Source organism: Salmo trutta, chromosome 12, assembly GCF_901001165.1.
Source record: "Salmo trutta chromosome 12, fSalTru1.1, whole genome shotgun sequence".
Taxonomy (NCBI): Eukaryota; Metazoa; Chordata; class Actinopteri; order Salmoniformes; family Salmonidae; genus Salmo; species Salmo trutta.
Genome location: NC_042968.1, coordinates 7,045,150 through 7,060,181, shown reverse-complemented (window position 1 = coordinate 7,060,181; position 15,032 = coordinate 7,045,150). Strand labels below are relative to the sequence as shown.

General features: G+C 41.6%; 1 protein-coding gene across 2 annotated transcripts in view; it reads right to left on the bottom strand.

Moving 5' to 3' along the window:
• Nucleotides 1-11,933, bottom strand: part of LOC115202837 (cyclic nucleotide-gated cation channel beta-1-like) — a 63,877-nt gene extending 51,944 nt beyond the window's left edge. For both annotated transcript variants that reach the window (XM_029766902.1, XM_029766900.1), the window contains exons 1-6: nucleotides 11,826-11,933; nucleotides 8,677-8,761; nucleotides 8,545-8,584; nucleotides 8,369-8,417; nucleotides 6,129-6,225; nucleotides 5,958-5,983 (exon numbers count right to left, since the gene is read on the bottom strand). In XM_029766902.1, the coding sequence (XP_029622762.1) occupies nucleotides 5,958-5,983; nucleotides 6,129-6,225; nucleotides 8,369-8,417; nucleotides 8,545-8,584; nucleotides 8,677-8,760 (296 nt within the window). In that variant the 5' untranslated portion in view covers nucleotide 8,761; nucleotides 11,826-11,933. The remainder of the gene's footprint in view (nucleotides 1-5,957; nucleotides 5,984-6,128; nucleotides 6,226-8,368; nucleotides 8,418-8,544; nucleotides 8,585-8,676; nucleotides 8,762-11,825) is intronic.
• Between the last annotated feature and the right edge of the window lie 3,099 nt (nucleotides 11,934-15,032).

Genomic DNA, 15,032 nt, shown 5'->3' with positions numbered 1-15,032 from the left:
TCAGACCAGAGAATCTTGTTTCTCATGGTCTGAGAGTTCTTTATCTCTCTAGGGTAGGGGGCAGTATTTGCACGGCCGGATAAAAAACGTACCCGATTTAATCTGCGTATTACTACTGCCCAGAAACTAGAATATGCATATAATTATTGGCTTTGGATAGAAAACACCCTAAAGTTTCTAAAACTGTTTGAATGGTGTCTGTGAGTATAACAGAACTCATATGGCAGGCAAAAACCTGAGAAGATTCCTTACAGGAAGTGGCCTGTCTGACCATTTCTTGGGCTTCTACACTCTCTTTATTGAAAACTGAGGATCTCTGCTGTAACGTGACACTTCCTACGGCTCCCATAGGCTCTCAGAAGGCGGCAAACCGGTGAATGATGTCTTTGCAGGCCCTGGCTGAAAAACACTAGCGCATTTGGATAATGGTCGATCAGAGAACAATGAGACTGAGGCGCGTGCACGAGGCGACACCATGTTTTTATTTTTTCGTCTTTGAACTAAAACAGGGTTTCCCGATCGGAATATTATCGCTTTTTTACGAGAAAAATCGCATAAAAATTGATTTTAAACAGCGGTTGACATGCTTCGAAGTACGGTAATGGAATATTTAGAATTTTTTTGTCACAAAACGCGTTGGGCGCGTATCCTTCGGATAGTGTCTTGAACGCACGAACAAAACAGAGGATATTTGAACATAACTATGGATTATTTTGAACCAAACCAACATTTGTTATTGAAGTAGAAGTCCTGGGAGTGCATTCTGACGAAGAACAGCAAAGGTAATCACATTTTTCTAATAGTAAATCGGAGTTTGGTGAGGGCCAAACTTGGTGGGTGTCTAAATAGCTAGCCCGTGATGGCTGGGCTATCTACTCAGAATATTGCAAAATGTGCTTTTGCCGAAAAGCTATTTTAAAATCGGACATAGCGATTGCATAAAGGAGTTCTGTATCTATAATTCTTAAAATAATTGTTATGTTTTTTGTGAACGTTTATCGTGAGTAATTTAGTAAAGTTTGCGGTGGGTATGCTAGCTCTGAACGTCACATGCTAATGTAAAAAGCTGGTTTTTGATATAAATATGAACTTGATTGAACAAAACATGCATGTATTGTATAACATAATGTCCTAGGATTGTCATCTGATGAAGATCATCAAAGGTTAGTGCTGCATTTAGCTGTGGTTTGGGTTTATGTGACATTATATGCTAGCTCGAAAAATGGGTGTGTGATTATTTCTGGCTGTGTACTCTGCTGACATAATCTAATGTTTTGTTTCCGTTGTAAAGCCTTTTTGAAATCGGACAGTGTGGTTAGATTAACGAGAGTCTTGTCTTTAAAATGGTGTAAAATAGTCATATGTTTGAGAAATTGAAGTAATAGCATTTCTAAGGTATTTGAATAACGCGCCACGGGATTCCACTGGCTGTTGGGTAGGTGGGACGATTTCGTCCCACATACCCTAGAGAGGTTAAGTGCCTTTTGGCAAACTCTAAGCAGGCAGTCATGTGCCTTTTACTGAGGAGTGGCTTCCGTCTGGCACCTCAGTCATAAAGCCCTGATTTGTGGAGTGCCGCAGAGATGGTTGTCCTGGAAGGTTTTCCCATCTCCACAGAGGAACTCAGGAACTCTGTCAGAGTGATCATCGGGTTCTTGGCCACCTCCCTGATCAAGGCCCTTCTTCCCCGATTGCTCAGTTTGGCCGGGCGGCCAGCTCTAGGAAGAGTCTTGGTGGTTCCAAACTTCTTCCATTTAAGAATGATGGAGGCCACTGTGTTCTTGGGGAACTTCAATGCTGCAGAAATGTTTTGGTATCCTTCCTCAGCTCTGTGCCTCGAAACAATCCTGTCTCGGCGCTCTACAGACAATTCCTTCGACCTCATGGCTTGGTTTTTGCTCTGACATGCACTGTCAACTGTGGTCCTTGTATAGACAGGTGCATGCCTTTCCAAATCATGTCCAATCAATTGAATTTACCACAGGTGGACTCCAATCAAGTTGTAGAAACATATCAAGGATGGTCAATGGAAACAGGATGCACCTAAGCTGAATTTCTAGACTCATAGCAAAGGGTCTAAATACTTATGTAAATAAGTTATTTGTGTTTTTAAAAAAATGATAAATTAGCAAAAATGTAAAAAAAATATGTTTTTCACTTAGTCATTATGGGGTATTGTGTGTAAATTAATGCATTTTTTAAAATTTAATCCATTTTAGAATAAGGCTGTAATGTAACAAAATGTGGAAAAAGGGAAGGGGTCTGAATACTTCCGAATGCACTGTACATGCAGGCAGGGTAAAGTGGTAGATAATAATAAGAGTAAAATAAAAAAACAGAATAGCAGCAGCAAACAATGAGTGTAAAAGTGTGTGTGAGTGAGTGTGTATATTAAGTCTAGTGAGTGTGCGTAGGGTCAGTGCAAGATAGTTTGGGTACCATTCGTTGACTATTTAGCAGTCTTATGACTTGGGGGTAGAAGCTGTCTTAGAGCCTGTTGGTCCGAGAGCCGATGCTCTGGTACCATTTGCCGGACGGCAGCAGAGTGAACAGTCTATGAATTTTGTGGCTGGAATTTTTGGCAATTTTTGGGGTTTTCCTCTGACACCGCCTGATATAGAGGTCCTGGATGGCAGGGAGCTTGGCCTCAGTGATGTACTGGGTTGTCCGCACCACCCTTTGTAGCTCTTTGTGGTCAAGGGCGGTGCAAGTGCCATACCAAGCGGTGATGCAACCAGTGAAGATGCTCTCGATGGTGTCACTGTAGAACTTTTTGGTGTAGCCCAATCACGAGGCATGCCTAGAGTTGGGAACGCGCTGCAAATCTGTCAGTGAACAGCATACAGGCAAAGCAGCTATTTCGCTATATTTCAAATACAATGGAGGGAAAACACAGATTGGAAAGAAAATGATTCCTACTGAAAGAAAGACTAATCTCCCTGTAGGCTACCAAATATGTTATCAACTTCCAAATAGGCCTATTGAGTGAACAGTATTGTACAGACTAAAACAAGATAGAGGCTTTTGACATGGGCATCAGCCATCGCCAGTGAGTGAGCTGCGCATCATTGGGTGAGTCAGTGAAACTGGAAAGCTTTTATAGGACTATAATTTTCCCTAATATTGTACAATATATACAGTACCAGTCAAAAGCTTGGACACCTACTCATTTTTTTCTTTATTTTTACTATTTTCTACATTGCAGAATAATAGTGAAGACATTAAAACTATAAAATAACACATATGGAATCATGTAGTAACCAAAAAAGTGTTAATCAAATATTTTAGATTCTTCAAAGTAGCCACCCTTTGCCTTGATGACAGCTTTGCACACTCTTGGCATTCTCTCAACCAGCTTCACCTGGATTGCTTTTCCAACAGTCTTGAAGGCGTTCCCACATATGCTGAGCACTTTTTGGCAGCTTTTCATTCACTCTGCGGCCCATCTCAATTGGGTTGAGGTGGGAGGATTGTGGAGGCCAGGTCATCTGATGCAGCACTCCATCACTCTCCTTCTTGGTCAAATAGCCCATCTATAATTTAGCCCAAACAACTACCTCTTCCCCTACTGTATTTATTTAGCTCCTTTGCACCCCATTATTTCTATTTCTACTTTGTACTTTCTTCCACTACAAATCTACCATTCCAGTGTTTTACTTGCTATATTGTATTTACTTTGCCACCATGGCCTTTTTGCCTTTACCTCCCTTATCTCACCTCATTTGCTCATATTGTATATAGACTTATTTTCTACTGTATTATTGACAGTATGTTTGTTTTACTCCATGTGTAACTCTGTGTTGTATGTGTCGAACTGCTTTGCTTTATCTTGGCCAGGTCGCAATTGTAAATAAGAACTTGTTCTCAACTTGCCTACCTGGTTAAATAAAGGTGAAATAAAAATAGCCCTTACACAGCCTGGAGGTGTGTTGGGTCCTTGTTCTGTTGAAAACAAATGAAAGTCCCACTAAACGCAAAACAGATGGGATGGTGTATCGCTGCAGAATGTTGTGGTATTCATGCTGGTTGAGTTTGCCTTGAATTCTAAATAAATCACTGACAGTGTCACCAGCAAAGCACCCCCACACCATCAAACCTCCTCCTCCATGTTTCACGTGGTAACCATACGTGCGGAGATCATCCGTTCACCTACTCTGCGTCTCACAAGACATGACGGTTAGAACCAAAATTACAGATTTCCACCAATCTAATGTCCATTGATCGTGTTTCTTGGCCCAGGCAACTCTAATGAACTTATCCTCTGCAGCAGAGGTAACTCTGGGTCTTCCTTTCCTGTGGTGGTCCTCATGAAAGCCAGTTTCATCATAGCACTAGATGGGTTTTGCGACTGCACTTCAAGAAACTTTCAAAGTTCCATAAATGTTCCGTATTGACTGACCTTCATGTCTTAAAGTAATGATGGACTGTCGTTTATTTTTGCTTATTAGAGCTGTTCTTGCCATAATGTGGACTTGGTCTTTTACCAAAAATGGCTATCTTCTGTATACCACCCTTACCTTGTCACAACACAACAGATTGGCTCAAACGCATTATGAAGGAAAGAAATTCCACAAATTAACTTTTAACAAAGCACACCTGTTAATTGAAATGTGCAAATCTGTCATCAAGGCAAAGGGTAGTGTCATGCCTGCTCTCGCTCTCCCTCTCTGGCGCTCTCTGGCGCCAGACGGCCTATCATTATGCACACCTGTCAAAAGCTTCGATCCTCACAGAATGCTGACACCAAAATTGGAAGCATCAGGGAGGCCTTGTTTGTTGTTGGTGACATTGGGTCCGGTTCCGGGGGTGCCTCAGCTAGCTCGTCGGGCTTCCATGCCATAGCTGGCTCGAGAGGTTTTTCTTGCACCGGTGGTCTCGGCAGGCGCCCACCCCACGTCATGCTTCAGCCGGCCATTAGGCTCCCACGCTTCAGCCGGTTCGTCAGGCTCCCACGCCTCAGCCGGTTCGCCAGGATCCCACGCCTCAGCCGGTTCGCCAGGATCCCACGCCTCAGCCGGATCGTCGTGGGAGCGCCAGACTGCCTATCATTACGCACACCTGTCCCCTACATTACGCGCACCTGAACTCCATCATTATTTGATTGCCTCCCCTTTATCTGTCTGTTCCTCATGTTATTCCCGGTGTCTGCATTGATGTCGTTATTTTGTCCCCTGTCCAGACGTCATTCCTGTCCTGTTTCATGTCCATTATTTATTAAATGTTCTCCCTGTACTTGCTTCCTGTCTCCAGCGACGATCCTCACAGGTGGCTACTTTAAATAATCTCAAATATAAAACATATTTTGATTTGTTTAACACTTTTTTGGTTATTTCATAGTTTTAATAGTTTCTACAATATAGAAAATAGTAAAAATAAAGAAAAACCATTGAACGAGTAGGTGTGTCCAAACTTTTGACTAGTACTGTGTATCTCCACACACCTAAGCTATTGACGGATTCAAGACGAGGTCATTTTTTAAAATCTCAGAATCTCAGTTTGTCAGTGTCAAAGTAGTCATTTGGATAATTTGTGAGGTATAAAAAAATTCTGCTAAGTCTTCAATCATCTAAAATGATTTATGAAAGGCAACATTTTTCCCAGACCCTATGCTACAAACTCCCCTCCCCCCATGTGTGCAAATTCTGAAAGTGCCTCTACTCTACTGCTCTATGCCAGTATGCAAAATCAATGAAAACGCATGCAATGCTTGATTACAAAAGGTGATTTTCTTTTTCATGCGTTCCTGTACCACCCTCGGGCTCACTATTTGTTCCGACACCTCCCAATTTACAAATTAATCACTGAGTGTACCATAGTACATAGTATTAATCAGCGTGAGACCATTTACTAACTCTTGAGTAGTGATGTCCACACAGGAGAATAAACAGAATAAACAACACTCAGTAGTAAACTGCCTCTGGAAAATGCACAGACATGCACACATGGTAGTTCTGTACCTGTTCTCCTCCTGTTTGGTGGAGGGCTGAAGGATAAGGATAAACAGAGAACATAGTCAAACACTGCACACCGAGATTGAACTCAACACGATCTTGCAGTAACGTTGACTGTAGTGGATTTCCATTTCTTACCAATTAGAATTCCACCAACATTAGTATCATAGCGCTTACCTCAGTGTTGGCTCTGCCTAGCCGGGGTGTCCCAGCAGGCTGGGGAAGAGAATTAGCAAAGCCATGGGTGATCCAAGTCAACACTCCAGCCTCACCACTACACAGAGATGGAGAGAGGGAGGTAAAATAGTTAGAGGCAATATACACTGAGTATACAAAACATTAAATTACATAGACTTACCAGGAGAATCGAGCTGAAAGCTATGATCCCTTTTTGATGTTACTTGTTAAGGTTAAATCTGCTTCAATCAGTGATTAAGGGGAGACAGGATAAAGAAGGCTTGAGACAAGCAATGAGACAATTGAGACATGGATTGTTTATGTGTGCCATTCAGAGTGTGAATATAGCGAGTCAAAATATTAAAGTGCATTTGAATCGGTGTGGTAGTAGGTGCCACCGGTTTTTGTGTCAAGAACTGCAACGCTGCTGCGTTTTTCACGTTCAACAGTTTCCCGTGTGTATCAAGAATGGTCCACCACCAAAGGACATCCAGCCAACTTGACACAACTGTGGGAAGCATTGGAGTCAACATGGTCCAGCATCCCTGTGGAGCGCTTTTGACACCTTTTAGAGTCCATGCCCTGACGAGGTGAGGCTATTCTGAGTTGACATTATGTGGTGTTTGTGTCCCCCCCCCCCCCCTGAAAATGTATTTCTCGAAATTCATAACATACTGCCTTTAAAGGTACATTTAAAAAATGTTCAACTTCAACATCTCCAGCACCACCCCAACATCAACATACTGTATGTGAAAATGGTAACTTGGAAAGTATACCAACTACATATAATTGTTTTACATAACTTTGCACAGTGAGTAGTCACCACCCTGGAGTGAGGTCAAGGAGCCTGTTGGAACCACCCCTTTCGGGCAAAAGGTATGAAGAAAAAAAACATTAGACCAGAAAAGCGTGAAGCTGCAGCTGCAGCTGCACGTTTAAAATGGTTTGAACTTTGAATCTCAATACGAGGTGGAGACGATAAACTCACCTCTTGGACAATCACTGATACGGCTGATTAGCTGTTCTAAGTAAAGTATCTTCGAAAGTGAATTTAAGTAGGACCACCCTGTTACTCTGCTCAAACCATCGTATTGCGCTAACCTCATCATCCCATTGGGGAACCATCGATAAGGTTGGCTAAGCCTATCTTCAAAGAAGCGTCTTCAAGATCGAATGGAAGGAAAATCAACTCTGTATTTCTGTTCAGGACTACACGACAAGTCACTAGATACCGGAAAACTAAGATGAAGGACTACAGGAGAAGAATTGTTGGAACCATTTCAGACAATCAGAGTCTTACAAGCGAAAGGGCCCAAACCCCTTTCCAAGGCTACCCCTTTCACCAAAAGACCCCCAGCAAACACAGGCATTTCATAAATATATATACATTGCAATTATTCTCGAATGAGCGGCCGTTCATATGCAAAGGATTAGCATTTCAATGAATATTATTGTAGACTGTATGTAGTGAATCTATTTGTCTTTCCCACTCTTTCTCAGTCCCACCCCTTCCCTTTGTCTACCAAGCTGTCATATCGGCTTAGCCCACTAGGGACTTTTCCATCATTGTTAGTTACCGATATCCAATATCTGTTTTTATGTATTTCTGTGATTATTTAGTTAGTTAGTAAATAAATAATTAAGCCAATATGTATATTTCTGATTCATCATTTATGCTAGGGTTTGTGCAGATAACCAATACTTTTACGATGTTCAGATGAGACTGATAGAAGGTAAATAATAATTAATGATTGACTGCTATTGATATAAAATATCTTCAGATCTTTAAGAGTGGATTCGGGGGATAGCTGCTCTATATAAACTAATGTTTCCATGGTGCCCCAGATTCCTAATGAGTTAGTTATTGCCTGATTAATTTAAGCAAATAATTCAACGTTAGGTAATCGATTTGAAAATAGCATTTAACCATAGTAAAGACACATCAGTGGGTTCAATAGCATTCCACTATAGGATTTCCTCTGATCCTGGTCTGATCACTCTGATCCTCTCTGTCCTCCTGGCACACCATATGTGCCCACAGCCAACTAGGCCACCGGGTCATATGGCCACTGTCTCAAATGTAAATGAGCTTCATTGGCAAGAGGGGAAATCAATGTTGACAAAGCAATACAATACAGAAAGAAATAGTGTCAAATCAATGTTGAAAGATCCCCTCCATTTCTCTGTTGGTGAGCATTGACAAACTAGAAGTATTGAATTCCGGCCGTTGATACACTCACCCATTCTCTTCGGCGACCTCCTCCTCTTTGGCCTTGGCAGGTTTTGGAGCTGTCAATCATAATTAAAGAACAGTGTGAGACGGCTGTCCCTCTATGCTGCCGATACAGATCAATTTACTGACTTGTTTAGTAGACAAAGGGAATTGTTTATAGATTAGGTTTAAGTCAGTTATTACCTTCTTGTTTCTTCTCTTCTTTGAATGTTACTTGTTTTACCTGTTTTAAACACAAAGCGATAGTTTGAGTAATAAAACATTTAAATGGTGATACAATCCCCCTTTTCTTTCTCTCGCTTTTGGGGGACTTACTGGTGCAGGTGGGGCGTTGGTCTTCTCCTCATCTCCTAGTTTCCCAGGAGGCTGGGGAACCCCTTTCACCACCCAGCTGAACATCCTGCAACATACACAAAGTGACAATTACTGTGCTAAATATTTACGTGAATCCACTACCATGGTAAACTCGCAAACAGGGAAACCGCTGGTAAACTGGATCTTGAGGTAAACCACCAGGCAAATACACAAATAAGTTGTTAAAGGGGCAATCTGCAGTAGATACATCCATTTTTGGATGTACAAATTAATAATGTGTTCCCATTCATTGTTACAGAATATACAGTGCATTCAGAATGTTTTCAGACGCCTTCACTTTTTGCACATGTTGTTATGTTACAGCCTTGTAAAAAAATGATGAAATGTTTTTTTTCCTCATCAATCTCCACACAATACCCCATAATGACAAAGCAATAACAGGTTTGTATAAAAAAAAAATGAAATATGATATTTTCAGAAATATTCAGACTCTTTACTCAGTACTTTGTGGAAACACCTTTGGCAGCGATTACAGCATTGAGTATTCTTGGATATGATGCTACAAGCTCGGCACACCTGTATAAGGGGAGTTTCTCCCATTCTTCTCTGCAGATCCTCCCAAGCTCTGTCAGGTTGGATGGGGAGCTCTACGGACAATTCCTTCAACCTCATGGCTTGGTTTTTGCTCTGACATGCACTGTCAACTATGGGACCTTATATAGACAGACGTGTGCCCTTCCAAATCATGTCAAATCAATTGAATTTACCACAGGTGGACTCCAATCAAGCTGTAGAAACATCTCAAGGATCATAAATGGAAACAAGATGCACCTGAGCTCAATTTCGAGTCTCATAACGAAGGGTATGAAAAGTTATGTAAATAAGATAAACTTAAAACATTTCTTAAAACCTGTTTTCACTTTGTCATTATGGGGTATTGTGTGTAGATTGATGAGGAAAAACATTTATTTAATCCATTTTAGAATAACGCTGGAACGTATCAAAATGTGAAAAAAGTCAAGGGGTCTGAATACTGTCCGACTGCACTGTAGCTTATAAATGCTTCAAGAGCTTAGTTCAACTGTTGTACCCCGTCAGAACCCAAAACGTATGCTTGTTTTACTCCAATGTTTGTAAACAAAGTAAATATAAACAAACCTTCATGGCCTCAAAGTGGGGATAAAAAGGTTTGTAATTGTTTCAACAGCTGATTGCCACGTTAAAGTCTTTGAGTATATGTGAGTCAATCTGGGCATGCAGCCAGACACCTGGTGTGTTTTCTGTCTGTTTTTCTACCCTCTCTCTCCTTACCCTACCTCTATTGTTCCTACCCTGCCATTAGCTCGTTAATTAACCTGCCTGTTCCTGTCCTGCTGGGCTGTTTGTACCTCCATCTAACCCTCCCTTATCTCTTTGTTGTATTTCTCCTGTAATTCCCTTCCCTCCTTTCTTAGCTTATTAACCTTCCTGCCCTACCTACTGTATATCCTGGATAGGGTCCTGCCACCTGAGCATGGCGGATAGAGGGGTATTTGCAGCCATGTTTGGTAAGAAGCTCTTAACACAGTACTCTAAATAGCTTACCAGACAGTCTTGATGTTTACTTTCGGAAAACACCCACCCACCAAAAACCACATAACGTTAAAATAATTGCCATAATACAGTAGTTAAACCAAATACTGCTACAAATCATAGCTTTATTGAATTAATATGCAGATAATTCTGTAGTAAGCCTATGAGTATTGTAGAGTTTGGGAGGACATTTCCCTACATAATGGTGCCCCATGTGAGGAGACAATCCCCTACAGCAGTGTTTCTTAACCTTTTCACGATTAAGTTACAAATATTTTTAATGGTCCCTCCAAGCGTGAGTGATATAACGTAGGGACGAAATCGAGAGGTTTGCTTCCAAAAAGTGGGCCGCAACTGGGTAAGTTGAGTTTTTGCACCTAATGTTGCTACGATGCTCCGAGATACGTACTTTTAATTCACGCTTTGTTTTACCCACAGAATTTTTTACCACAAGGGCAAGTTCTAAGATAAATTACTGCCTTAGTGGAGCACGTAATAACACCTTTGATTGGGGTCTGTTTCCCTGTTTGTGGGTGTTTGAAGGATCTACATTTATAAGTGCCATTGCATTGAGCACAGCCATTACACTTGTAATTTCCATCCAGTAGGGGCACAAATACGCGTTGTGCAGGGATATCTTGGGGTGGTAAATCAGAGTTTACCAATGGATCTCTGAGGTTTCTGCCCTGCGAGAATACGCCCAAGGGAAGGTCCGAAAACACATTACCGATACTATCATCAGATCTTAGAAATGTGCCAATGTTTGTGAACGATTCCCTTCATTTGTTCAGAGCACTTTGAATATGAAGTGGTCTAATCACACCGGTTTGAGCGTACGCTGCAGAGACCACTGTAGAATGATCAAACCAGTGTGCTCGTACGCATCAAAGGGTTAATCCTGGTCCTGGGCACCTAAGGGGAGCACATTTTTGTTTTTGCCTTAGCAGTACACATCTGATTCAAGTCATCAAACTTGATGATGAGTTAATCATTTAAATCAGCTGTGTAGTGCTAGGGAAAACACAAAAATGTGCACCCCTTTGTGACCAGGACCAGGATTACGAAACTCTGACCTACAGTTTTGATGAAAAACGTGCCTGCAAATGTTGCCAACCAGTGATACTCATCTCTTATATCAACTCTTCTTCCATTTACAAAGACACACGATTCAGTTCCAAAGCTACGTCGATGTCTCTCCCTAAAACAAAAGCAGAGCCACCACAGAGACACAACGGCCACGAACCACTGAGGGGACACCCACCAAGTGCTAGGCGATACTATTTGGAAGACGTGTAGACATATAGCAAACGTATAACAAAGGCTGGTCTAGTTTATAGTCAGTCACTTTTTAGCAGTAGTCTCTTGTTAGCGGTATGGTATGCCATAGATAAAGTCTACACCAGCGGTCACCAAGCCTTGGCCTCAATACCTTGATTAGCTGAATCAGGTGTACTAGCGCTGCCTTGGAACATAACTCTGCTTACCCAGGGTTTACGCCCACTGGTCTACCTGGAATCTAACAGTAGTTTGAGGATGCATAGGGGGACTTCTATAAGGGTGAGGGTGCTCGGACTTACCTGAGGGTCTTAACAGTGGCCCGTCATCCCAGAAGCGGTGAGAGTGTGTAGGCTGCGGAGCGCTGGGCGATGTGGGAGGATTAAAGCAAGCTAGGCTGTGCCAACGGGATTAGCCGCCTGAAGGACAGCACTCGCTGCTCCGCTGAAAGGGTGGGGCAGGGATTAGCCCGCAGAACCCACAGAAACCTGGAGAACATTTCAGAAGAAGCAGAGAAGACCCAAAGGCTCAAAACAAGGGTCTGCATGAAGAACTGGAGATCAAGGTTTGGCAAGACAACCTTTATCCTGTCAAATAATATTTGTTAGGTTGAGAAGCTTAGAGAACCCAGAACCAATAACCAAGATCTCGGATTCCGGATCCCATAACCAATCCAACAGAACCAGTGAAGCTGGAGAAGCCCACTTAGGCTTTATTTTTATTGTTTGTCTGTATTCTGATATGCTATTTGGGGGAAGAAAACTACTAAATCAATATACACTTTTGCAGGCCTCAAGTGTTGACAGGTGTTTTCAAGGGTCTTGTCTCCTACCTGTACTGACCTGTGGTGGAAAAAGTACCCAATTTTTATACTTGAGTAAAAATAAAGATACCTTAAAAGAAAATAAATGTAAAAGTAACCCGGTAAAATACTACTTCTGTCAGAAATGCTCAAGGAAGCAGGAGGTTTGAAGTCAGGCGCAGGAGACACAAGTCCGTGAACACTCGTTTCTTTTTAATAAATAATCCACGCTTGCCAAAAACAGGTAGGGCAGGGCAAGATAAAACAAATACCCATAAACAGCCCGAACACAGCGTAGGGACGCAGCCCAAAACACACTGGTATAAAACCTACAGGCAGAAGGGAAAAAACACCTGTTCCCCAGACGTACAACCTGACGAAAATAATCACGCACAAACACAGACATACCTTGCTAGACTAAATAACCCCCCCTACTAATAACTAAACCAAAACAGGTGCGTGCCTACCTAGACCTAACCAACAGAAAGTGAAACAAAAAGGATCGATGGCAGCTAGTAGGCCGGCGACGACGACCGCCGAGCGCCGCCCGGTCGAGGAGGGGCGCCACCATCCGTCGGTGTCGTGACAACTTCAGTAAAAGTCTAAAAGTATTTGTTTTTAAATGTACTTAAGTATCAAAGGTAAAAGTATAAATCATTTAAAATGTCTTATATAAAAATCAAGATTTAAATTTATGGATAGCCAGGGTCACAGTTCAACACTCAGACGTCATTTACAAATGAAGCATTTGTGTTTAGTGAGTCTGCCAGATCAGAGGCAGTAGATGACCAGGGATGTTTTCTTGATAAGTGCGTGAATTAGACAATTTTCCTGTCCTGCTAAGCATTCAAAATGTAACGAGTACTTTTGAGTGTCAGGAAAATGTAAGGAGTAAAAAGTACATTATTTTCCTTAGGGATGTAGTGGAGGTAAAGTAAAAGTTCTCAAAAATATAAATAGTAAAGTGAAGTATAGACACCCCAAAAAACTACTTAAATAGTACTTAAGTAAAAATACTTTTAAGTACTTTACACCACTGGTACTGACTCAAGGACTTGGTATCGTCACTGAGTCAAAAGGAGTATTTAACCCACATTCCTGTCTAACCTCCTCTCTCTATTCTTTGTTTACCTCATGCCCACCCGCAATCTACCCATTACTTTCTCTCTATCTACCTCTGTTTGTCCTCACTTTCTTTGATTCAGTCTTTGACTGTGAATGCAGTGTCTAGATGCAGTGTCTAGATTGTCTAGATTATGAGAAAATCTCAAAGCAAAAGAATGCACTTTCACTTTCTTTGCCCCTCCCCCTCTAGTGTTTCATTTCCAATCATAGCATTAGCAGGATGATGGAATGGTCAGCATCACAAAAAGAACAACCTGTCATCTGCTCAACGAACCCTGACCCTGAGTTATACCACTTCCTGTGTCGTAAGACCCTGTTTACGCCAATCCACGCAGCCAATCATCACAGAGAGAGAGCGAGAGATAGGGTATGTGTTGGGTATGTGTGATTGCAGGGGATAAGGGGATATGGTGTTTTGGGGTAGGGGGGTTGGAGTAGCTATTTTGAAATAGGATTCTGCCGTGGTTACATTTGGCTAGTTCCTGCTACAATCCATAACTTTTGATTTTTTGTGTGCCTTTGTAATAAACAATTTGAGTTTTAGTTAACTAGGACATAGATCCTTGTGCCTTCTGGGATAGACCCACAGCACAGATGTATCTCTATCTCAGGTAACTGTGGACACAGGGCCAAAGCTGTTAATGTGGCCCGAAGAGGATTAGCCGCATCCAGCGTCAGCGAAAAGAGAGGATAGTCTTCTGTGCCTGAGCTCCCTTGACCCTGACTGTACACACACACACACACACACACACACACACACACACACACACACACACACACACACACACACACACACACACACACACACACACACACATAGTGATCGATCCCATAAGGAGATAAGGACAATAATACAACTGGGTTTTACCGGGTTTTTTAAAATCGCTTTGGTACTATTTTTGTAAGTATGTGGTGAATTATCTAAACTCTTAGTACAAAACTCCAAACTAGTAACACTTGTTACGCAGCTAGTCTTACATTCAAAACCTTTAATTTTGCATACATTTTGTTTGTAGACATCTTTCACCACTCAACCATTGATCCAAAATATACGTTTACTGTGAAATATAATGAGTACATTGGTTTAATCACCAAAACATAACATAATGATACCTTCTTAATTTAGTTGTTTTAACAACCAATTAATCCAAAAGGCAAACATTTAAGATAATGTTTCACAATTAACCTTTGAATGTAGTATGCTTCAGTACTGTAAATTACAGTACATTACACTGTTTTCACATTAGGAAATACACTTGCACTACCCATTAAAATGTCCATAATTTATATCCCATGTGAGGATGTAAAGGGGTGATCATTGAAGACATCTTTCACAGTGTAATCAAATGAAAGAAAGGAAAGAAACGTAATGTTTAGCAGGCACTAGTTTGCATCAAGCCTGTAGCCATCGGTTCTCATCGAAATTGCAGTAAATATCCTCATTGGTCATGCACCTGGGGAAAAACCTTTCGGCATGGTGAATCCAAGCCTGACATAGGCCTGATACGCTCATGGGTATGGCAATCTTACATCTTCCACCTGTATTGACCCCAGCAACTTCATTTTTGATACATGTTTATTG